The 27,296-nt window shown below is 43.7% G+C and overlaps 1 protein-coding gene across 1 annotated transcript in view; it reads right to left on the bottom strand.

The window, feature by feature from the left end:
- LOC139752201 (probable glutamate receptor) overlaps window positions 1-26,265 on the bottom strand; it is a 66,521-nt gene extending 40,256 nt beyond the window's left edge. Inside the window, 4 exon segments of the mRNA XM_071668370.1 lie at window positions 23,017-23,118; window positions 23,515-23,609; window positions 23,755-23,844; window positions 26,094-26,265. Coding sequence (XP_071524471.1) covers window positions 23,017-23,118; window positions 23,515-23,609; window positions 23,755-23,844; window positions 26,094-26,265 — 459 coding nt within the window.
- Between the last annotated feature and the right edge of the window lie 1,031 nt (window positions 26,266-27,296).

Here is a 27,296-nt window from a genome sequence, read left to right as displayed (position 1 = left end):
GGGAAGTGGCAAAAGGTAGTGATGAAGTGTGGAGATGCAGTGAGTATTTTGACAGACTGTTGAATGTGTTTGATGATAGGCTGGCATATGTAGGGTGATTGGGTCGAAGTGGTATGCAAAGTGAGGGAGTCATGGAGAATGGTTGGGTGAAGAGAGGAGATGGTGAAAGCCTTACGTAAGATAATGTGTCAAGGCGACTGGAATGGATTTTATTGCAGATGAATTTCTTAAGAAATGGGCTAATGATATTGTTCATTAGGTTCGTTAGGATTTTCAGCGTGTCTGTGGATCATGGTGAGGTGCCTGTTTATTGGCGGAATGCCACTGTATAAAATCAAGGAGTATAAAGGTGAGTGTTCAAACTACAGAGATATAAGCTTGTTGAGTGTACCTGATAGGTTGTATGGAAAGGTAGTGACTGAGGTGAAGGTATGTTATAGCAATTACATACTGAACGACTGAATCTAAAAACATTCTACATTTGTAGGCGGTTAAGAAATATATTGTGTTTCTAACAACGTATCGTATTCTGACCCCCCCCCCCCCCCAAGATATATGAATTGCTTTTACTGTGAACTGAACAGCTCTATAGATCCAGTCAACATAAGGCGTCGTAATTCATTTTCCAATATGGCATTATGGATTTCCCTGGTCCTCAGACTCTATCACTTAGTCTGACGCATGATCACCTTCAATCATTCGCCACTTACAGCCACTCAAAATCTAGAGAAGATATGGAGGAGTTTACGTTGCAGCACACAGTCTATCAGAAAAATTCGCATGGAAGAATAAGCTAAAACAAATGTCGGATTTATGGCTCATAAGAAGCCAAAACAACCCTGAAACTCTTCAGTGCATTAGTCAGACCAAATCTGCAATATGCTACCCAGTTATGGTCTCCAAACTACATAAATGTTCCAGATGTTTGAAGAAGTACAAAGAAAGGCTACGTAAACTAATTTATTTTCTCCCTGTCCATTAATAACATTCTATCCATCGGGAGTCTTCCCCTTACTTTCGTCTGATATTTCATCCTATTAATCAGCTTCCCATGTGGTACTGTATCAAATGCTCCCTGGTAGTCAAGATTTACCAATATAGCTAGCCTTCCCTTTTGCCTCAGACTGAGTTCACTCTTTCCTAGATATCTAAAAGGTTCGTTAGACTTGACCTCCTTTGCCTAAAACTGTATTGCCTCTCACGTCTGGGAGTTTCTCCTCTGTAGAAATCCATCCATTTGCTTTCTGATTATCTTTTCCAGTACCTTACAGACCACACTCGTCAAGGAGACTGGTATGTGGTTCAGCGCCTGCTCCCCATTCTCATAGGCGGGTATGACGTTTGTACTCTTCCATTCCCTGGGCATTTTGCCATTATCCAGAGACATCCCGAACAGCATTTCAAGCGGTCTGTCTAGCGTGTCTGCACACCTCTTCAGCACATACAGCTGAAATTTGATCAGGATCATGAGCCTAGCCTGAGTCAAGACCATTTGATATTTTGGTTGTCTTTTCTAGACATCTTCACATTTTCTAAAGCCTCCTCTCCATCCCATCTCTTTAGTGTCTAAAATATCTTCCACTGTGAAAATGCTGTTGAACTTTTTTAATCAGTTCCTCACATATCCTTACATCATCCTACACCATTTTTTTTCTTCTGAATATCTTAACTTGGTTAGCTGCTCTCCAACTGGCAACCCACTACTGACGAATCTATGGACAACTTTTGGATTTTCACTCGCCTTGTCCATCGTATTTTCCCAAAAAATGCTTTGTTCCTCTTTTCTTATCTTGCTGTACTTATTCCTTGCTTTCCTCTCCCTTGCATAGGCTAGCTGGCTGGAGTGTCGTCTACGTGTCCGCCATGCACTTCCCTAAACTCAATCTCTTTTTAACATTTTTCATTATATTTTTCCCTCTTTTCTTAACTTTCCCTCCGTTTATGGGACGGCTAGAGGTACATATGTTCTCATTCCTTCATTGTAAATTTCACAAAATCCTTCACCACGATACCCTGGCTTCTAAAGTCCATATCCCAATCTATATTACCGTAGAAATGATTTAAGTTCGGTGTAGCTTCCACGATTATATCTCCCCCTCAGGTGCTGTCTCATGATCAGACGTAAGCATGATACGATCACATCTTCGAGCAGGATCTGTTAACATATGACATGATTCATCTGAATAACAGTGGCTAAAAGTACGTTTATGAGTATGCTTGATAAATATTTCGCTTCAGGTCCACACCTAACAATTTTTTTTTGAGTTTCCTTGATCACATAAAAACATTTCTTTTGAGTTTCCTCGATCACATGAACAGTTCGCATTCTTTACCGTTATCATTTGTATGCCTGACCGCTTATATCCGAATAATTTATGAGATTCTGATGTTTTCCGATACCACAAACAGCCTCAAAAGAACCCAGCGGTTTGTTGCTGGGTCCTCGACTTAATCATTTCCCTTTATACAGGGTCCTGGAGCACAAGACTGCGCTATTTCCAGTAGCAGGGAAATGAAGACTCCTTTGGAGTGAGAAGTTCTTTGACGTGACTGTACTCCTAATGATACAGCTTCACCGAAGGTGATTTTTCACTCCCGGTGTGACCTTGAGCAGGTGGAGTTCGGTAATAGCAGAGTAAAGACATGGTGCATATATATATATATATATATATATATATATATATATATATATATATATATATATATATATATATATATATATATATATAACCTTGCTCTTATTCACATTTACTCTTAACTTTCTTCTTCCACACACTTTACCAAACTCAGTCACCAGCTTCTGCAGTTTCTCACATGAATCAGCCACCAGCGCTGTATCATCAGCGAACAACAACTGACTCACTTCCCAAGCTCTCTCATCCCCAACAGACTTCATACTTGCCCCTCTTTCCAGAACTCTTGCATTTACCTCCCTAACAACCCCATCCATAAACAAATTAAACAACCATGGAGACATCACACACCCCTGCCGCAAACCTACATTCACTGAGAACCAATCACCTTCCTCTCTTCCTACACGTACACATGCCTTACATCCTCGATAAAAACTTTTCACTGCTTCTAACAACTTGCCTCCCACACCATATATTCTTAATACCTTCCACAGAGCATCTCTATCAACTCTATCATATGCCTTCTCCAGATCCATAAATGCTACATACAAATCCATTTGCTTTTCTAAGTATTTCTCACATACATTCTTCAAAGCAAACACCTGATCCACACATCCTCCACCACTTCTGAAACCACACTGCTCTTCCCCAATCTGATGCTCTGTACATGCCTTCACCCTCTCAATCAATACCCTCCCATATAATTTACCAGGAATACTCAACAAGCTCATACCTCTGTAATTTGAGCACTCACACTTATCCCCTTTGCCTTTGTACAATGGCACTATGCACGCATTCCGCCAATCCTCAGGCACCTCACCATGAGTCATACATACATTAAATATCCTTACCAACCAGTCAACAATACAGTCACCCCCTTTTTTAATAAATTCCACTGCAACACCATCCAATTAGGTACAGTAGGGTTGAGGGTCAAGTCAATTGGGAGGTGAGTTTGAATGGAGAAAAACTGGAGGAAGTGAAGTGTTTTAGATATCTGGGAGTGGATCTGGCAGCGGATGGAACCATGGAAGCGGAAGTGGATCATAGGGTGGGGGAGGGGGCGAAAATTCTGGGGGCCTTGAAGAATGTGTGGAAGTCGAGAACATTATCTCGGAAAGCAAAAATGGGTATGTTTGAAGGAATAGTGGTTCCAACAATGATGTATGGTTGCGAGGCGTGGGCTATGGATAGAGTTGTGCGCAGGAGGATGGATGTGCTGGAAATGAGATGTTTGAGGACAATGTGTGGTGTGAGGTGGTTTGATCGAGTGAGTAACGTAAGGGTAAGAGAGATGTGTGGAAATAAAAAGAGCGTGGTTGAGAGAGCAGAAGAGGGTGTTTTGAAGTGGTTTGGGCACATGGAGAGAATGAGTGAGGAAAGATTGACCAAGAGGATATATGTGTCGGAGGTGGAGGGAACGAGGAGAAGAGGGAGACCAAATTGGAGGTGGAAAGATGGAGTGAAAAAGATTCTGTGTGATCGGGGCCTGAACATGCAGGAGGGTGAAAGGAGGGCAAGGAATAGAGTGAATTGGAGCGATGTGGTATACCGGGGTTGACGTGCTGTCAGTGGATTGAATCAAGGCATGTGAAGCGTCTGGGGTAAACCATGGAAAGCTGTGTAGGTATGTATATTTGCGTGTTTGGACGTATGTATATACATGTGTATGGGGGGGGGGGGGGGTTGGGCCATTTCTTTCGTCTGTTTCCTTGCGCTACCTCGCAAACGCGGGAGACAGCGACAAAGTATAATAATAAAAAAAATAATAATATATGTATATATATTATTCGCCATTTCCCGCATTCCCGAGGTAGCGTTTAGAACAGAGGACAGAGCGTATGAGGCAAATCCTCGCTTGGCCCCCTTCTTGTTCCTTCTTTTGGAAAATCAAAAACGAGAGGGGAGGATTTCCATCTCCCCACTCCCTTCCCTTTTAGTCGCCTTCTACGACCCGCAGGGAATACGTGGGAAGTATTCTTTCCCCACTATCCCCAGGAGATAGAGGAGAAAGAATATATATATATATATATATATATATATATATATATATATATATATATATATATATATATATATATATATATATATATATATATATATGTCTCCCGCGTTTGCGAGGTAGCGCAAGGAAACAGATGAAAGAATTGCCCAACCCACCCACATGCACATGTATATACATACACATCCACACACGCAAATATACATACCTATACATCACAATGTACAGATATATATACACACACAGACATATACATATATACACATGTACATAATTCATACTGCCTGCCTTTATTCACTCCCATCGCCACCTCGCCACACATGGAATAACAACCCCCTTCCCCCTCATGTGTGCGAGGTAGCGCTAGGAAAAGACAATAAAGGCCCCATTCGTTCACACTCAGTCTCTAGCTATCATGTAATAATGCACCGAAACCACAGCTCCCTTCCCACATCCAGGCCCCACAGAACTTTCCATGGTTTACCCCAGACGCTTCACACGCCCTGGTTCAAGGCATTGACAGCACGTCGACCCCGGTATACAACATCGTTCCAATTCACTCTATTCCTTGCGCGTCTTTCACTCTCCTGCATGTTCAGGCCCCGATCACTCAAAATCTCTTTCACTCCATCTTTCCACCTCCAATTTGGTCTCCCACTTCTCCTCGTTCCCTCCACCTCTGACACATATATCCTCTTGGTCAATCTTTCCTCACTCATTCTCTCCATGTGACCAAACCATTTCAAAACACCCTCTTCTGCTATCTCAACCACACGCTTTATATTTCCACACATCTCTCTTACCCTTACATTACTTACTCGATCAAACCACCTCACACCACATATTGTCCTCAAACATCTCATTTCCAGCACATCCACCCTCCTTCGCACAACTCTATCCATAGCCCACGCCTCGCAACCATATAACATTGTTGGAACCACTATTCTTTCAAACATACCCATTTTTGCTTTCCGAGACAATGTTCTCGACTTCCAAACATTCTTCAAGGCTGCCAGAATTTTTCCCCCACCCTATGATTCACTTCCGCTTCCATGGTTCCATCCGCTGCCAAATCCACTCCCAGATATCTAAAGCACTTCACTTCCTCCAGTTATTCTCCATTCAAACTCACCTCCCAATTGACTTGACCCTCAACCCTACTGTACCTAATAACCTTGCTCTTATTCACATTTACTCTTAACTTTCTTCTTTCACACACTTTACCAAACTCAGTCACCAGCTTCTGCAGTTTCTCACACGAATCAGCCACCAGCGCTGTATCATCAGCGAACAACAACTGACTCACTTCCCAAGCTCTCTCATCCCCAACAGACTTCATACTTACCCCTCTTTCCAAAACTCTTGCATTCACCTCCCTAACAACCCCATCCATAAACAAATTAAACATCCATGGAGACATCACACACCCCTGCCGCAAACCTACATTCACTGAGAACCAATCACTTTCCTCTCTTCCTACACGTACACATGCCTTACATCCGCGATGAAAACTTTTCACTGCTTCTAACAACTTGCCTCCCACACCATATATTCTTAATACCTTCCACAGAGCATCTCTATCAACTCTATCATATGCCTTCTCCAGATCTATAAATGCTACATACAAATCCATTTGCTTTTCTAAGTATTTCTCACATACATTCTTCAAAGCAAACACCTGATCCACACATCCTCTACCACTTCTGAAACCACACTGCTCTTCCCCAATCTGATGCTCTGTACATGCTTTCACCCTCTCAATCAATACCCTCCCATATAATTTACCAGGAATACTCAACAAACTTATACCTCTGTAATTTGAGCACTCACTCTTATCCCCTTTGCCTTTGTACAATGGCACTATGCACGCATTCCGCCAATCCTCAGGCACCTCACCGTGAGTCATACATACATTAAATAACCTTACCAACCAGTCAACAATACAGTTTTTTAATAAATTCCACTGCAATACCATCCAAACCTGCTGCCTTGCCGGCTTTCATCTTCCGCAAAGCTTTCACTACCTCTTCTCTGTTTACCAAATCATTTTCCCAAACCCTCTCACTTTGCACACCACCTCGACCAAAACACCCTATATCTGCCACTCTATCATCAAACACATTCAACAAACCTTCAAAATACTCACTCCATCTCCTTCTCACATCACCACTACTTGTTATCACCTCCCCATTTGCGCCCTTCACTGAAGTTCCCATTTGCTCCCTTGTCTTACGCACTTTATTTACCTCCTTCCAGAACATCTTTTTATTCTCCCTAAAATTTAATGATACTCTCTCACCCCAACTCTCATTTGCCCTTTTTTTCACCTCTTGCACCTTTCTCTTGACCTCCTGTCTCTTTCTTTTATACGTCTCCCACTCAACTGCATTTTTCCCTGCAAAAATCGTCCAAATGCCTCTCTCTTCTCTTTCACTAATACTCTTACTTCTTCATCCCACCACTCACTACCCTTTCTAATCAACCCACCTCCCACTCTTCTCATGCCTCAAGCATCTTTTGCGCAATCCATCACTGATTCCCTAAATACATCCCATTCCTCCCCCACTCCCCTTACTTCCATTGTTCTCACCTTTTTCCATTCTGTACTCAGTCTCTCCTGGCACTTCCTCACACAAGTCTCCTTCCCAAGCTCACTTACTCTCACCACCCTCTTCACCCCAACATTCACTCTTTTTTTCTGAAAACCCATACAAATCTTCACCTTAGCCTCCACAAGATAATGATCAGACATCCTTCCAGTTGCACCTCTCAGCACATTAACATCCAAAAGTCTCTCTTTCGCGCGCCTGTCAATTAACACGTAATCCAATAACGCTCTCTGGCCATCTCTCCTACTTACATAAGTATACTTATGTATATCTCGCTTTTTAAACCAGGTATTCCCAATCATCAGTCCTTTTTCAGCACATAAATCTACAAGCTCTTCACCATTTCCATTTACAACACTGAACACCCCATGTATACCAAATATTCCCTCAACTGCCACATTACTCACCTTTGCATTCAAATCACCCATCACTATAACCCGGTCTCGTGCATCAAAACCGCTAACACACTCATTCAGCTGCTCCCAAAACACTTGCCTCTCATGATCTTTCTCCTCATGCCCAGGTGCATATGCACCAATAATCACCCATCTCTCTCCATCAACTTTCAGTTTTACCCATATTAATCGATATATATATATATATATATATATATATATATATATATATATATATATATATATATATATATATATATATACATACATACATACATATATATATATATATATATATATATATATATATATATATATATATATATATATATATATATATATATTTTTTTTTTTTTTTTTTCATACTATTCGCCATTTCCCGCGATAGCGAGGTAGCGTTAAGAACAGAGGACTGGGCCTTTGGGGGAACATGCTCACCTGGCCCCCTTCTCTGTTCCTTCTTTTGGAAAATTAAAAAAAAAAACGAGAGGGGAGGATTTCCAGCCCCCCGCTCCCTTCCCTTTTAGTCGCCTTCTACGACACGCAGGGAATACGTGGAAAGTATTCTTTCTCCCCTATCCCCAGGGATATGTATATATATATATATATATATATATATATATATATATATATATATATATATATATATATATATGTACAGAGAGAGAAAGAGAGTGAGAGAGAGAGAGAGAGAGAGAGAAAGAGAAGCAGTGATGCCTTGCGCAAAAGATGCTTGTGGCATGAGAAGCGTGGGAGGTGGGTTGATTAGAAAGGGTAGTGAGTGGTGGGATGAAGAAGTAAGATTATTAGTGAAAGAGAAGAGAGAGGCATTTGGACAATTCTTGCAGGGAAAAAATGCAAATGAGTGGGAGATGTATAAAAGAAAGAGCAGTAGGTCAAGAGAAAGGTGCATGATGTGAAAAAGAGGGGAAATGAGAGTTGGGGTGAGAGAGTATCATTAAATTTTAGGGAGAATAAAAAGATGTTTTGGAAGGAGGTAAATAAAGTGCGTAAGACAAGGGAACAAATGGGAACTTCAGTGAAGGAGGCTAATGGGGAGGTGATAACAAGTAGTGGTGATGTGACAAGGAGATGGAGTGAGTATTTTGAAGGTTTGTTGAGTGTGTTTGATGATAGAGTGGCAGATATTGGGTGTTTTGGTCGAGGTGGTGTGCAAAGTCAGAGGGTTAGGGAAAATGATTTGGTAAACAGAGAAGAGGTAGTAAAAGCTTTGCGGAAGATGAAAGCCGGCAAGGCAGTAGGTTTGGATGGTATTGCAGTGGAATTTATTAAAAAAGGGGGTGACTCTATTGTTGACTGGTTGGTAAGGTTATTTAATGTATGTATGATTCATGGTGAGGTGCCTGAGGATTGGCGGAATGCTTGCATAGTGCCACTGTACAAAGGCAAAAGGGGTAAGAGTGAGTGCTCAAATTACAGAGGTATAAGTTTTTTGAGTATTCCTGGTAAAATATATGGGAGGGTATTGATTGAGAGGGTGAAGGCATGTACAGAGCATCAGATTGGGGAAGAGCAGTGTGGTTCCAGAAGTGGTAGAGGATGTGTGGATCAGGTGTTTGCTTTGAAGAATGTATGTGAGAAATACTTAGAAAAGCAAATGGATTTGTATGTAGCATTTATGGATCTGGAGAAGGCATATGATAGAGTTGATAGAGATGCTCTGTGGAAGGTATTAAGAATATATGGTGTGGGAGGCAAGTTGTTTGAAGCAGTGAAAAGTTTTTATCGAGGATGTAAGGCATGTGTACGTGTAGGAAGAGAGGAAAGTGATTGGTTCTCAGTGAATGTAGGTTTGCGGCAGGGGTGTGTGATGTTTCCATGGATGTTTAATTTGTTTATGGATGGGGTTGTTAGGGGGGTGAATGCAAGAGTTTTGGAAAGAGGGGTAAGTATGCAGTCTGTTGGGGATGAGAGAGCTTGGGAAGTGAGTCAGTTGTTATTCGCTGATGATACAGCGCTGGGCTGCAGAAGCTGGTGACTGAGTTTGGTAAAGTGTGTGAAAGAAGAAAGTTAAGAGTAAATGTGAATAAGAGCAAGGTTATTAGGTACAGTAGGGTTGAGGGTCAAGTCAATTGGGAGGTGAGTTTGAATGGAGAAAAACTGGAGGAAGTGAAGTGTTTTAGATATCTGAGAGTGGATCTGGCAGCGGATGGAACCATGGACGCGGAAGTGAATCATAGGGTGGGGGAGGGTGCGAAAAATCTGGGGGCCTTGAAGAATGTTTGGAAGTCGAGAACATTATCTCGGAAAGCAAAAATGGGTATGTTTGAAGGAATAGTGGTTCCAACAATGTTGTATGGCTGCAAGGCGTGGGCTATGGATAGAGTTGTGCGCAGGAGGGTGGATGTGCTGGAAATGAGATGTTTGAGGACAATATGTGGTGTGAGGTGGTTTGATGGAGTATGTAATGTAAGGGTAAGAGAGATGTGTGGAAATAAAAAGAGTGTGGTTGAGAGAGCAGAAGAGGATGTTTTGAAATGGTTTGGTTACATGGAGAGAATGAGTGAGGAAAGATTGACCAAGAGGATATATGTGTCAGAGGTGGAGGGAACGAGGAGAAGAGGGAGACCAAATTGGATGTGGAAAGATGGAGTGAAAAAGATTTTGTGTGATCGGGGCCTGAACATGCAGGAGGGTGAAAGGAGGGCAAGGAATAGAGTGAATTGGAGCGATGTGGTATACCGGGGTTGACGTGCTGTCGGTGGATTGAATCAGGGCGTGTGAAGCGTCTGGGGTAAACCATGGAAAGCTGTGTAGGTATGTATATTTGCGTGTGTGGACGTTATGTGTATACATGTGTATGGGGGTGGGTTGGGCCATTTCTTTCGTCTGTTTCCTTGCGCAACCTCGCAAACGCGGGAGACAGCGACAAAGGAAGAAAAAAAAAAAAAAAATATATATATATATTTTTTTTTTTTTTTTTTTTTTATACCTCGTCGCTGTCTCCCGCGTTTGCGAGGTAGCGCAAGGAAACAGCCGAAAGAAATGGCCCAACCCCCCCCCCATACACATGTACATACATACGTCCACACACGCAAATATACATACCTACACAGCTTTCCATGGTTTACCCCGGACGCTTCACATGCCTTGATTCAATCCACTGACAGCACGTCAACCCCTGTATACCACATCGCTCCAATTCACTCTATTCCTTGCCCTCCTTTCACCCTCCTGCATGTTCAGGCCCCGATCACACAAAATCCTTTTCACTCCATCTTTCCACCTCCAATTTGGTCTCCCTCTTCTCCTCGTTCCCTCCACCTCCGACACATATATCCTCTTGGTCAATCTTTCCTCACTCATTCTCTCCATGTGCCCAAACCACTTCAAAACACCCTCTTCTGCTCTCTCAACCACGCTCTTTTTATTTCCACACATCTCTCTTACCCTTACGTTACTTACTCGATCAAACCACCTCACACCACACATTGTCCTCAAACATCTCATTTCCAGCACATCCATCCTCCTGCGCACAACTCTATCCATAGCCCACGCCTCGCAACCATACAACATTGTTGGAACCACTATTCCTTCAAACATACCCATTTTTGCTTTCCGGGATAATGTTCTCGACTTCCACACATTTTTCAAGGCTCCCAAAATTTTTGCCCCCTCCCCCACCCTATGATCCACTTCCGCTTCCATGGTTCCATCCGCTGACAGATCCACTCCCAGATATCTAAAACACTTCACTTCCTCCAGTTTTTCTCCATTCAAACTCACCTCCCAATTGACTTGACCCTCAACCCTACTGTACCTAATAACCTTGCTCTTATTCACATTTACTCTTAACTTTCTTCTTCCACACACTTTACCAAACTCTGTCACCAGCTTCTGCAGTTTCTCACATGAATCCGCCACCAGCGCTGTATCATCAGCGAACAACAACTGACTCACTTCCCAAGCTCTCTCATCCCCAACAGACTTCATACTTGCCCCTCTTTCCAAGACTCTTGCATTTACCTCCCTAACAACCCCATCCATAAACAAATTAAACAACCATGGAGACATCACACACCCCTGCCGCAAACCTACATTCACTGAGAACCAATCACTTTCCTCTCTTCCTACACGTACACATGCCTTACATCCTCGATAAAAACTTTTCACTGCTTCTAACAACTTGCCTCCCACACCATATATTCTTAATACCTTCCACAGAGCATCTCTATCAACTCTATCATATGCCTTCTCCAGATCCATAAATGCTACATACAAATCCATTTGCTTTTCTAAGTATTTCTCACATACATTCTTCAAAGCAAACACCTGATCCACACATCCTCTACCACTTCTGAAACCACACTGCTCTTCCCCAATCTGATGCTCTGTACATGCCTTCACCCTCTCAATCAATACCCTCCCATATAATTTACCAGGAATACTCAACAAACTTATACCTCTGTAATTTGAGCACTCACTCTTATCCCCTTTGCCTTTGTACAATGGCACTATGCACGCATTCCGCCAATCCTCAGGCACCTCACCATGAGTCATACATACATTAAATAACCTTACCAACCAGTCAACAATAGAGTCACCCCCTTTTTTTATAAATTCCACTGCAATACCATCCAAACCTGCTGCCTTGCCGGCTTTCATCTTCCGCAAAGCTTTTACTACCTCTTCTCTGTTTACCAAATCATTTTCCCTAACCCTCTCACTTTGCACACCACCTCGACCAAAACACCCTATATCTGCCACTCTGTCATCAGACACATTCAACAAACCTTCAAAATACTCATTCCATCTCCTTCTCACATCACCACTACTTGTTATCACCTCCCCATTTACGCCCTTCACTGAAGTTCCCATTTGCTCCCTTGTCTTACGCACCCTATTTACCTCCTTCCAGAACATCTTTTTATTCTCCCTAAAATTTACTGATAGTCTCTCACCCCAACTCTCATTTGCCCTTTTTTTCACCTCTTGCACCTTTCTCTTGACCTCTTGTCTCTTTCTTTTATACTTCTCCCACTCAATTGCATTTTTTCCCTGCAAAAATCGTCCAAATGCCTCCCTCTTCTCTTTCACTAATACTCTTACTTCTTCATCCCACCACTCACTACCCTTTCTAAACAGCCCACCTCCCACTCTTCTCATGCCACAAGCATCTTTTGCGCAATCCATCACTGATTCCCTAAATACATCCCATTCCTCCCCCACTCCCCTTACTTCCATTGTTCTCACCTTTTTCCATTCTGTACACAGTCTCTCCTGATACTTCCTCACACAGGTCTCCTTCCCAAGCTCACTTACTCTCACCACCTTCTTCACCCCAACATTCACTCTTCTTTTCTGAAAACCCATACTAATCTTCACCTTAGCCTCCACAAGATAATGATCAGACATCCCTCCAGTTGCACCTCTCAGCACATTGACATCCAAAAGTCTCTCTTTCGCACGCCTGTCAATTAACACGTAATCCAATAACGCTCTCTGGCCATCTCTCCTACTTACATAAGTATACTTATGTATATCTCGCTTTTTAAACCAGGTATTCCCAATCATCAGTCCTTTTTCAGCACATAAATCTACAAGCTCTTCACCATTTCCATTTACAACACTGAACACCCCATGCATACCAATTATTCCCTCAACTGCCACATTACTCACCTTTGCATTCAAATCACCCATCACTATAACCCGGTCTCGTGCATCAAAACCGCTAACACACTCATTTAGCTGCTCCCAAAACACTTGCCTCTCATGATCTTTCTTCTCATGCCCAGGTGCATATGCACCAATAATCACCCACCTCTCTCCATCAACTTTCAATTTTACCCATATTAATCGAGAATTTACTTTCTTACATTCTATCACATACTCCCACAACTCCTGTTTCAGGAGTATTGCTACTCCTTCCCTTGCTCTTGTCCTCTCACTAACCCCTGACTTCACTCCCCAGCCATTTCCAAACCACTCTTCCCCTTTACCCTTTAGCTTCGTTTCACTCAGAGCCAAAACATCCAGGTTCCTTTCCTCAAACATACTACCTATCTCTCCTTTTTTCACATCTTGGTTACATCCACACACATTTAGGCACCCCACTCTGAGCCTTCGAGGAGGATGAGCACTCCCCGCGTGACTCCTTCTTCTGTTTCCCATTTTAGAAAGTTAATACAAGGAGGGGAGGATTTCTGGCCCCCCGCTCCCGTCCCCTCTAGTCGCTTTCTACGACACGCGAGGAATACGTGGGAAGTATTCTTTCACCCCTATCCCCAGGGATAATATACATATATATATATATACACACACACACACACACACACATACGCACATATATATATATATATATATATATATATATATATATATATATATATATATTTTTTTTTTTTTTTTTTTTTTGCTTTGTCGCTGTCTCCCGCGTTTGCGAGGTAGCGCAAGGAAACAGACGAAAGAAATGGCCCAACCCACCCCCATACACATGTATACACATACGTCCACACACGCAAATATACAAGAAAAAAAAAAAAAAAATATATATATATATATATATATATATATATATATATATATATTTTTTTTTTTTTTTTTGCTTTGTCGCTGTCTCCCGCGTTTGCGAGGTAGCGCAAGGAAACAGACGAAAGAAATGGCCCAACCCACCCAGATACACATGTATACACATACGTCCACACACGCAAATATACATACCTACACAGCTTTCCATGGTTTACCCCAGACGCTTCACACGCCCCGATTCAATCCACCGACAGCACGTCAACCCCGGTATACCACATCGCTCCAATTCACTCTATTCCTTGCCCTCCTTTCACCCTCCTGCATGTTCAGGCCCCGATCACACAAAATCTTTTTCACTCCATCTTTCCACATCCAATTTGGTCTCCCTCTTCTCCTCGTTCCCTCCACCTCCGACACATGTATCCTCTTGGTCAATCTTTCCTCACTCATTCTCTCCATGTGCCCAAACCATTTCAAAACACCCTCTTCTGCTCTCTCAACCATGCTCTTTTTATTTCTACACATCTCTCTTACCCTTACGTTACTCACTCGATCAAACCACCTCACACCACACATTGTCCTCAAACATCTCATTTCCAGCACATCCATCCTCCTGCGCACAACTCTATCCATAGCCCACGCCTCGCAACCATACAACATTGTTGGAACCACTATTCCTTCAAACATACTCATTTTTGCTTTCCGAGATAATGTTCTCGACTTCCACACATTCTTCAAGGCTCCCAGAATTTTCGCCCCCTCCCCCACCCTATGATCCATTTCCGCTTCCATGGTTCCATCCGCTGCCAGATCCACTCTCAGATATCTAAAACACTTCACTTCCTCCAGTTTTTCTCCATTCAAACTCACCTCCCAATTGACTTGACCCTCAACCCTACTGTACCTAATAACCTTGCTCTTATTCACATTTACTCTTAACTTTCTTCTTTCACACACTTTACCCAACTCAGTCACCAGCTTCTGCAGTTTCTCACATGAATCAGCCACCAGCGCTGTATCATCAGCGAACAACAACTGACTCACTTCCCAAGCTCTCTCATCCCCAACAGACTTCATACTTGCCCCTCTTTCCAGGACTCTTGCATTCACCTCCCTAACAACCCCATCCATAAACAAATTAAACAACCATGGAGACATCACACACCCCTGCCGCAAACCTACATTCACTGAGAACCAATCACTTTCCTCTCTTCCTACACGTACACATGCCTTACATCCTCGATAAAAACTTTTCACTGCTTCTAACAACTTGCCTCCCACACCATATATTCTTAATACCTTCCACAGAGCATCTCTATCAACTCTATCAACTCTATATATATATATATATACACACACACTAGATTGAGAGACGGGGCAATTGAGTGTAAGACTCTTTCCCCTTAACACACAAATAATACACACACACACACACACACACACACACACACACACACACACACACACACACACACACTTGATACTCAGCAAACCACTGCGTCACAGGATTACTGTGCGTCTGTTTGCGACTCAAGGAAGGTGCAGCTGTGATGTTTGTTTCCTCCCTTACATGGTTAGCTTTTGAAACTTTTTACCCTTTTTACCTTCTCCTGCACTGCCTGACAGCCACTGAGCTGTTCCTCTCTGAAAGGCAGGTTTTCCCGCCTCCTGAGAGGCTATGAGTTTATTCCTCTCGTATGTCCTCACTTCTCTTTTTGTGTCTTGCTAGATGCCTTCCTCGATTGATTTCGTACTGTCGATACTGAGTTATTCTTCGAAAAGAAGGTTAGGAGCGACCAGTTGTGAGAGAGAGAGAGAGAGAGAGAGAGAGAGAGAGAGAGAGAGAGAGAGAGAGAGAGAGAGAGAGAGAGAGAGAGAGAAACAAGACGCTGAGAGAGTGAAAAGGATAGAAAAGATGTCAAGTAATGCACTCATGAATAGTAGAGTATAGTAGACAAAGGTATAAGTTTGTTGAGTATTCCTGGTAAATTATATGGGAGGGTATTGATTGAGAGGGTGAAGGCATGTACAGAGCATCAGATTGGGGAAGAGCAGTGCGGTTTCAGAAGTGGTAGAGGATGTGTGGATCAGGTGTTTGCTTTGAAGAATGTATGTGAGAAATACTTAGAAAAGCAAATGGATTTGTATGTAGCATTTATGGATCTGGAGAAGGCATATGATAGAGTTGATAGAGATGCTCTGTGGAAGGTATTAAGAATATATGGTGTGGGAGGCAAGTTGTTAGAAGCAGTGAAAAGTTTTTATCGAGGATGTAAGGCATGTGTACGTGTAGGAAGAGAGGAAAGTGATTGGTTCTCAGTGAATGTAGGTTTGCGGCAGGGGTGTGTGATGTCTCCATGGTTGTTTAATTTGTTTATGGATGGGGTTGTTAGGGAGGTAAATGCAAGAGTCCTGGAAAGAGGGGCAAGTATGAAGTCTGTTGGGGATGAGAGAGCTTGGGAAGTGAGTCAGTTGTTGTTCGCTGATGATACAGCGCTGGTGGCTGATTCATGTGAGAAACTGCAGAAGCTGGTGACTGAGTTTGGTAAAGTGTGTGGAAGAAGAAAGTTAAGAGTAAATGTGAATAAGAGCAAGGTTATTAGGTACAGTAGGGTTGAGGGTCAAGTCAATTGGGAGGTGAGTTTGAATGGAGAAAAACTGGAGGAAGTGAAGTGTTTTAGATATCTGGGAGTGGATCTGTCAGCGGATGGAACCATGGAAGCGGAAGTGGATCATAGGGTGGGGGAGGGGGCGAAAATTTTGGGAGCCTTGAAAAATGTGTGGAAGTCGAGAACATTATCTCGGAAAGCAAAAATGGGTATGTTTGAAGGAATAGTGGTTCCAACAATGTTGTATGGTTGCGAGGCGTGGGCTATGGATAGAGTTGTGCGCAGGAGGATGGATGTGCTGGAAATGAGATGTTTGAGGACAATGTGTGGTGTGAGGTGGTTTGATCGAGTAAGTAACGTAAGGGTAAGAGAGATGTGTGGAAATAAAAAGAGCGTGGTTGAGAGAGCAGAAGAGGGTGTTTTGAAATGGTTTGGGCACATGGAGAGAATGAGTGAGGAAAGATTGACCAAGAGGATATATGTGTCAGAGGTGGAGGGAACGAGGAGAAGAGGGAGACCAAATTGGAGGTGGAAAGATGGAGTGAAAAAGATTTTGTGTGATCGGGGCCTGAACATGCAGGAGGGTGTAAGGAGGGCAAGGAATAGAGTGAATTGGAGCGATGTGGTATACAGGGGTTGACGTGCTGTCAGTGGATTGAATCAAGGCATGTGAAGCGTCTGGGGTAAACCATGGAAAGCTGTGTAGGTATGTATATTTGCGTGTGTGGACGTGTGTATGTACATGTGTATGGGGGGGGGGGGGTTGGGCCATTTCTTTCGTCTGTTTCCTTGCGCTACCTCGCAAACGCGGGAGACAGCGACAAAGTATAAAAAAAAAAAAAAAAAAAAAAGTAGACAAAGGCAACACGCCAAGTGAACGAACGCTAAATGTGATAAAGCTCTGAAACAATTTAAGAAATAGTATGACTAAATATAAAGTCATAGACGACATTGGTCCTTCATGTGAGGAATCATCTCCCAGTACACACACATACGCGATCACACCCATGCATGCACTCACAAAGGGCCTCCATGGTGCAGTGGTACACACACATACGCGATCACACCCATGCATGCACTCACAAAGGGCCTCCATGGTGCAGTGGTTAGCGTAAAGAACCATAAATCTACTCGGGTTCGGATGGGTACGAATCCTGGGCGCGGCAGTCAGCCCACACCCAACTCAGGCGTTTATTTTCCCCTCGTGGCTGGTCGATAGTTGCATACATAGCTGAGGGTGGGGTGTGTGAGTGTATGTGCGTGCACACATTAGAGTAAAGACAGTAATATTACACTGTGGCAACACAAGTGTAAAACTCTCTCTCCGAAACACACAGATAATGGTAAACAGTAGTAATCATATATGCATACAAGCGCAAGCACGCATGAAAGCGCAAGCACGCATGCACATTTGCATTTGAACACACACACACACACACACACACACACACACACACACAAAAGGAGTGAATTTTGCTTTTTTTTTCACATGCTGGTGTTTAAGGTCACATTTGTGATACAGTTAAGGTATCCTAAGCCTTTCTTCAATATTTCAGTTTCCCTTGAATATCGTCATTGTGAGGTATGACCGACAGGCGGTTCCACTTAGTTTACCTTCCTGTTTGTACATAAGTTATTGCCTGTCACGTGAGCTACAAGCCGTATCCATCAAAATGTCACCAAGCACGCTGAGGGATCGCTAGTGTGTGATTACTGCTCACGTGTCCCGGGGGAGAGTTTTACACTAGTGTTGCCCCCGTGTCTTAAACGTGTATACATGTACCGTGTCTTCGCTCCCGTGTATGTATGCACACACACACACACACACACACACACACACCAGCCTAAGCATGGGAGATTATGGCGCCATAATATCTCGTTCGTTGGGAGGGAAAAAGGTCTTGGGAGGTGAAGGATTTGGGAGGAGCCTGTTGGAGGGCCCTTGGGAGTATAGGTGAGGGAGGGAAAGGAGAGGTGGAGGGAAGCAGGTCCCGGGACCCCACCCAGGTGCTGGATGGTTGGGCTTAATGACCAGCGACCTGTAAGGAGGGCCATTAGCCCTATGATAACCCTACAGGAACTACCTGGACCTATATAGGGAGAAAAAACTAAATTAAGTATAAAGATATTAAAGATTAAAGAGAAAACAAAATATAGATATTGGAATAGAAAGTTGAGAGGTGGGCTAGTATGTCTTAGTGACAGGAAACACTTCCCAGGGGGGCAAATCATCCACTGGTGCAACAGCCAGAAGCACTGAGAAAGGATTGGACAGATTAGAGATAACCCACTCCAATCTGACGATAACCCTTTGTGACCACTGGAATCCTTTTGCGCTACCAGGATGAACCTGGGGGTGCACAGGACATTCTGGCTTGGTTACCGGCACAAATCAATCAAGAGACAGGCCTTCCCCTTGGCATGCGCTACATCCCAGGTGTGCTCCATGCCGAAAGAAATTCAGTTCTCTTCGTTATGGAAACTGGTCGACACTTCGCGTTCATCATGGCACCTGTGTGACCTTGTAAGACCCGATACCCTCCGAAATTCTAATGCATACAACGACAACTGATCTTCACGATTTCTGTCAAAGTTTGTTTGCTTCTACTGATGACACCAAGCAAATAATTGATTTTCATATACATACTTGGTAGAAAAATATTGAAACATTATTCAAAAAATCGAACTTACCTAAGAATCGCAATGGTTTCACTATATAATCATATTAGATAAGATACTAATGGGACGATATGTTAACACTGCAGTCAATCTCCATAAGCAACCCATTGCCAAACCTGTTCTTTGAAAGTGAATTTTTAAAGAAAACGTTCATAGCGTTTGTGATGTAGTCGAAATCATGAGATGAAGGCAAGAATACAATGTATTATTTTGTGTGTCTTCACGTAGGGAACAGATTCCGGCATAATAATCCTTATCTGTTTATCGCCATTAACTCAACAGAGTGGCTTAGTGTTTCTACTCACAAACCTAATGTGCCCGGGTTTGAATCTCGGAGGAGGCGAGCAGCCGACCCACAGCCAATCCCATCTGTTCACCCTCCCCATTGTGGAGTGGTCGATGAATGGACACCTGGCTCACACACACACAGACCCATGATACTGTCATGGACATGTACATCTAAGTCATATACATCTAAGTCAGTCTCTTCGGATATTATTCTTTTAACGTCATATCCATAAATGATGAAGGGATCTTGTGCATGACACACTTGCTGACCATTTCTCTCTATAAATCATCCATCTGCTCATGATTCACGCACCGCAGGCTCGCTCCTGTCGTGCAAGAAGCCTCATGTCACCTGAAGCATGTTCACTTGCTCATCATATATCCTTCAGGTGAGGGGGGCTGCTGTCCTTACCTCTTCATCACATACTTCACTGCCAGGAGAAATCGTACTTACTCATCATATACCTACCTGCTGAGGGAGTGTGTATTTACTCATCACTTATCTACTACTGAGGAAAGATGATCTTACCCATCACATACCTACCTGCTGAGGAGAGGTTTACCAACTCAGCACATATGGGTACACGGGTTTATCACATCCTAATGATGAATGGGAGGTACCCCTGGTAATCAGGTACGCCTTCATTCATCACATACCTTACTAATGAAGCGAAGGAACACTCGAGCATCATCTCCTGCACGGTTAAGGTACAGTTGGTCATTATACTCAGTGCCGCTGAGGAGGAAGATACACCTGATGATCACTTACCCTAGTGTTGAGAGAAGGCTTGATTGAGGTGAATCTTACCTTAATATTGAGGGGAAAGTTCGTATAGGTGCCTCTTACTCTACTGTTAATGGGAAGGTTTATCTAGGTGCCTCTCACCCTACTGTTAAAGGGGAAGGTTTATCTAGGTGCCTCTTATCATAGTGTTGAGGAGAAAGTTTATTTAGGTGGTCTTTAACCTACTCGTTAGGGGAAGGCGTCGTGCCAACGTACAAATCAACTACGCCGTAAATTCAACCAGAAGAAATGTTAAGTAATGAGGATCTTACAGAGTGAGAGAAGGTCTCAATATTGTTACTCTGTAGCAGAAAATAAGCTTCAGGATTGTGTGTTTGCAAGGGACTTGGAAGTTGACGTCATCCCTATCCTCTTGCCAGAGTCCTTCATATCTAGCTTCCTCTCTGGTGGATCTGTCTCTATGGTTGTTGGTGAATCAGCCTCTCCCCCTTTCTCCATCAACAGTGGTGTCCCTCAAGGTTTTGTCCTGACTCCTAAACTTTTTCTCCTTTTCGTCAGCGATTTTCTTTTGCAAATAACCGTATACTATGATGATGAGTCAACAATGCATCTCCACATCCTTCAATTCTGCTCCTTCTCTCTCTCCATCTATATTTCTTATCGACACAACTCACTCTTTAAACGCAGACTTGGATAAGATATCTCAGTAGGGTAGGCGAAATATGGTTAAGTTTAATGCTTCCAAAAACCATTTTCTACTCATCTATCTACCGAAAATTCCTCACAAATTTCCTATCTTCTTCGGTGGTTCTGTAGCTCTACCTATCTCTTAACTTAATGAGCTTGCCTGGCATTGCTTCAACATCCAGTTTATCTTAAGAACTCCACGTTACGGAAATAGCTAAGTCTACCTCCAGGAGACTGGGAATCCTGTTTGATTGTCAATAAGTCTTTTTTTTTCCCCGATCATTTGTTTCAGTATGATAATAATTGATTACCCCAGTTATGGTATAACGATGACAAGTTTCTATGACACAAAATGAGTTACTGTACTGTAAGTAAAAGAATGGCTGAACCTTCACTGAACATGACTTAGATATGTTCTCAGTTTATATGTCAGTCGTCTCCTGTTGGTGGCACTGCATTTCATATCTACACTTGTTGATAATCTTTTCATTGTTTTTGTTCACTATTTCTCGCCCAGCGAGGTGGCGTCAGAAGCAGATGATCGAGCTTTCAACGGAAAATTCCCTCCTCGCTCTGCTCCTCCATTTAGAGAGAAACACTACAGGAGGGAAGGATCTGCGATCCACACCCCCTTCTTTCTCTAATTTCTCTGACGCTTTTTATGACATGCAGGAGATACGCGGGTATGTATTCTGTCGCCGGTATTCCCGGGAACATTTATGATATTGTCCACTACTCACTGGACTGTGAATCTAATGTAGAGTCAGACGCACCATCTGAGTCCTCTCTCTACCAGGGACGAACCTTAAGTCACTGTGCCCTACACTGGGGACATACCTTACGTCACTGTGACCTACACTAGGGACGAACCTTACGTCACTGTAACCTACACTAGGGACGAACCTTACGTCACTGTGACCTACACTAGGGACGAACCTTACGTCACTAAGGACAAAATTGATGTGGCTGTGCCACACATTAGGGGCGAACCGACACTAGGGGCACATCTCACCTCGCTCCACGAAGGAAGAGCTTCACCACATCACGAGGCCTTCCGCTGGCCTCACTTCGAGTCAGGTGACACCCACGGAGCACAAAGCCTCTCTCCTTCTGCTGGTGTTACGACGACTCCCACGTAACAGGAACCCAACCAGGGCATTACACGACTGCTGGCAAGCTCTCTAGCCACCTGATGCCACGTCAGGTCGAGGTAACTCTCGAGGTCTGGTCCACAAGTTGCTGGAGTGGTGGCTGCTGGGGGTCGTAACACCCATATGTGTGCTATCGTGGTCATCTCGAAGTCACTCACTTTCCGCAGAACTACAAAGCTCACGAATGACTTATGAAGTAAGTTGACCCAGCAAGGTCACGATAAGGTCAAGACTTACCAATAAGGGCTACGTGTAACGTCACAAGCTCTGTTGTTGAGAGGATGCTTCATCTAGACAGTGACTTACCCTACTGGTCAGCCACTTACCCTATTGTTGAGGGGAAGGTAGACCTGGTCAGCCACTTACCCTACTGTTGAGGGGGAAGGTAGACCTGGTCAGCCACTTACCCTACTGTTGAGGGGAAGGTACACCTGGTCAGCCCCTTACCCTACTGTAGGGGGAAGGTAGACCTGGTTCAGCCACTTATCCTACTATTGAGGGGAAGGTACACCTGGTTCAGCCACTTACCCTACTGTTGAGGGGAAGGTACACCTAGTCAGCCACTTACCTACTGTTGAGAGGAAGGTACACCTGGTCAGCCACTTACCTTACTGTTGAGGGGAAGGTACACCTGGTTCATCCACTTACCTACTGTTGAGAGGAAGGTACACCTGATTCAGCCACTTACCTTACTGTTGAGAGGAAGGTACACCTGCTTCATCCACTTACCTTACTGTTGAGAGGAAGGTACACCTGATTCAGCCACTGGGACAGTTGAGTTTCGGGCAGCAGCAGCAGCCAGCTGCACCAAACAGGCACAACAGGAAACACCTGAAGAGAAACACAATTGAGGACTAATAATAAGATGAAGGCAACCTACAGTACTGGTTCATCCTGAGTTAACACTATAATGCATATTAACGCTTCAATGATGTTTTTGTTTGTGTTTGTTTGTGCGAATATGACCCCTATATGCAACAAGAGTTGTCTTGTTGGCCCATTCAGTTTCCCAACCTCGTACTTCAATGCAAAGTGCTTTGAGAGGAGAATCTTAGTTGCTTGGAGGAATAGGATAAAGTTAAGTGCTTGTCATAGGACCGATTCAACCTACTGGTTGAAGTAGTCTGTCACCTAACCCTTCAGTGGTGGTTCAGGTAAGCAAATGAGTGCAAAGAAACTGTTAGACCTTTAAGAAAGCGTTTGTGATGATAGGTATGTGTCCTGTACCTTGTGTAAGACACGAGCGTCCTCTCTGACTCCATGCGAAACACAATCAGGGAAGTCTGGGTGTGGCAGGAGTCGCCTCTCTCCTTCCTGGCCTGCTGCCCCGTCTCACGCCCCTGGTTAGCCCCGTCCTCGAGGCTGGCCCCGTCCTCGAGAATGACACCATTTCCTAAGTCAGCTGCAGGCACCACGGCTAGGTACACGTAGGTGAGCGTGGCCAATCTCCGGTACGTCAGCACCAGCCAAGGGCTTCTGGCTCCTGCAGGTGGAAGACCTTTACATCATTTGCGGTTTCCTGGAAGTTCTCACGATCTGGATTTCTCCGATGACTTCCTTTAGAGTAAATAGTTCATGAGCGTTTGCAAAGTTCTTGGGGAACATATTCTCGTGGTAGATGATACACGCTACAGAGATAATCCGGGCAATGTAACCTTCAATGTTACACTTTCGCATGTAATTTGCTGACCTGTAGTCCTTGTGATGACCAGTATATAGATACATATATTACAATGAATAGATAAATAGACCGTGAATTCTTAGCAGCATATCAATGAAATCTATATGTCAAGTTCCCTATGAATCAACTGGCATAAAGAATGGAAAAGTGAGGTTTAGAGTAAGTGTAGGGGACTAGTATGTGTATATGAGGAGAATACTATGAATAGGAGCCCAAAGATATTACCACTGTAACTGCACCACTGCCATTATAATAGGCTTGAGTTCCAGTGAATATTGCACATCACGAGATCAAGGGAATAGAATCACATGTATAAGATATTTCGTTTTTCATATCAGGTACAGATTTTTTGGGCAGCGGTCACTACGTCTTCATAGGGTGGGTTAATAAATCGTTCCTGCTCGTTATATCAAGATGAAGAACCTGTCCAGCACAAGACCTACCTAAGGCCGGAGGCAAGCGCCCTATGGTAGGGTGGAGGGCAAGGTACAGTCCCTGTGACCTTCACTTACATGTACCATAACGAGACACAAACTTGACAAAAGTCAGCCATCCAGCCATGAAGCGGCAGGAATTATTTTCGTTACCTCAAGGGCGTTCATATATAAGAAAAATTCTGCTTCTCGTTTTTCTTTTTCATTCATATGATTTGAATCTCGGAAGGCACACTTGGAGCTCGCATACAGCACAGAAAAAGTCAGTGATTCACCTCAGCCCACACTCGACCACACTAAACACACAATACCGACGCTTGTTTTCGGTAGATATGTGTTTTCTTCTGCCTCCGGTTTTGTCCTGCAGTTCGCTGAAGTTTATTGGCTTCGGGTCACGGCACACGACTCTGTCTGGCTTTGGTTGTTGTCACTGGTTTAGGGTACTCGAATTCCCTGTGGCGCATACCGGACGTGGTACCTCAAGCCTTGTGTAACTGCCTCACTCCTAAGGCCTCCACGAATACCAGTCTGCCGCGCCTCTCGTCCCACCCCAACCACGCCCTGTCTATCTGGCCTTGACCCGCTCATAGCCACAACTACCAACACGCAACGTAGCGACATACATTCATACATCAACGATGACGCTCGTCTAACGATAGTTAATGACTAGATTATTTGCCGTCCGTCTCACCACGGCAAGAGTGCTGATGCCCGCACAGCGTAGCTCAAAGGGATCTGTAAGATTGCTGTTTCATCTGAATTCGTCAGAATCTGTATAGTTCCTCCTTGAAAAGTGCGCTTCATGTACATTAAAAATAGAGCAGACAGGAATCTGGCTTCTGTTATCCAGTACATAAGTTTGTTCTCAGATGAATTGACAGAAACACAAAGCAGGCGAAACATGGAAGAAAAGAGTGCTCGTACCAGAACACCGAGGTGAAGGAGGTTACGGTGACATTCGTTTAGTGGTACAGTTTTATAAATGTTGATCTGTCGTCTCGGAATAATGTAAGCAAATACATCAGCATAAGCAGCCTCACCTATGATGCCCCATATCTTATGGCTAAAGCAGTTTGTAGTGTCCACATTACTTGCCACCAGTAACTACTGATGACTTAGAAGTCAATGTTTCTCTCCTGATGTTGAAGACACTGACGGTTCCAACTACAGATATGTGTTAACAAATCTGGTGAAGGAAGGGAAGCTGCTGCTGCAGTTGTTAAGAGCTATGACGTCCGTATCTAGTTAGCATAAGGGTGTTTCCTGAGGAAAATGTCGACTCTGAACTCTTCTCTCTCTCTACAAGATAACCTCTGTTGACATAACCTGTTTATGATACACACTGAAATCTGTATGATATGAACTTCATCAAACATAATAGTACCCTCTTCACCACAAATCCTTCCTTCCACTCCATTTCGCAACACTTACATACCATCCACCCTCAGCCTTCCATAGCATCTTTCTCTTCTCTCATTTATCCTCACCTTTCCCATACCCACCCCTCTTCACTCACCATGGTTCTTTCCTCCCTTCCCCTTCTTTGGTTCTTTGCCTACATAAACCTCTTCGATACCCACCTTACCCACTCCTACCTTGTCATTCCATGCTCTCTCTCTCTCTCTCTCTCTCTCTCTCTCTCTCTCTCTCTCTCTCTCTCTCTCTTTTTACCTTCACATCCTCCCACTCACCCTGCAGGAGCAGACAGACCCTCTGAGGTGTGTAGAACTGGATGTAGTCAACGACAAGCATGGCGTCCCTGTCGTCCTGGTCACGCAAGGCCGCACCCACGCCCTCCTCCTGCTGTCGGAAAGTCGTCACTAACAGGACGACCACTGCCACCACGACCCTTGCCGCCTGCATCCTTGATGTCTTGCTTGCAGGTTCCTGTGTGGATGGACGAAGATATAGGCTGGTGTTTACCTGCATGAATCGCGTTAAGCAGTTGACATGAAATGATTACACTGGATCAAATTCGTGTCCATGTATCTTTATGCAGGAGTGTAGCCTCACCTGTTTGGCTAGACTGGTCCACTATCCACGGAAATATGGATACCATGTGCTAGTGAAAAGCTATCCACACTTGGGACCTGCTTGCTACTGTCACACTTGCCAGAGCCGTAAACCCACTCGAAAGCCACACCTGCAACAGGCAACACCTGCTATGGTCACCCATGCTACAGATCCACTCAGAGTGCATGTCACACGAGGGAGGTCAGGTCGAATCCCCTCCCAACCCCATCAGAGAGCGACGACAGGGAGGCGGGTCAGGAGCCTCGTCACACCTCGGTCTGAAACAAGCCCCAACCAGATCATGCCACCAGTCTCGTACAGGAATCACTCGAGAAAGTAGATGGACTTTATATGAATAATAAGATCCATCCGGAACCAAATAGCTGAATTGCATCGCTTGGCAAACACTGAACACGTTGATATCATTGGTCTAACAGAACATTTCTGAACAAAATCCAGGATCTGATCAGCAAGCGTAATCTATTAGACTACCAAATATTTGTATGGGACAGAGACGGTCGAGGAGGAACTGTACTGTATGTAGAACCAATAAAACCAACAACTTGCCAGAATGGTACTCACCATATATTACACGAGCTATGCGGCGCAGGAATAAACTCCACAAGCTTAAGAAATCCTATGACGACCCAAATATTGCAACGCAATATAACGCAACCAAAAGATACGCGACAGATATAATCAAAACAAGACACGAGAGAATATGAAGTGAGAATTGCAAGAGATCGTAATAGAGATCCTAAAAAGTTTTACAGATAAATCGATAAGAAACATATAAAGAGTGGGATAATACCTTAAGTAAACGAGGATGGGCACTCCATTGTGGACGATAGAAACATAACAGACAACCTTGAGCAAGATTA

The sequence above is a fragment of the Panulirus ornatus genome, chromosome 1 (genome assembly GCF_036320965.1).
Source record: "Panulirus ornatus isolate Po-2019 chromosome 1, ASM3632096v1, whole genome shotgun sequence".
NCBI classification, from domain to species: Eukaryota; Metazoa; Arthropoda; class Malacostraca; order Decapoda; family Palinuridae; genus Panulirus; species Panulirus ornatus.
The sequence above is the reverse complement of the archived record's forward strand: the minus strand, read 5'-3'. Positions and strand labels throughout refer to the sequence as shown.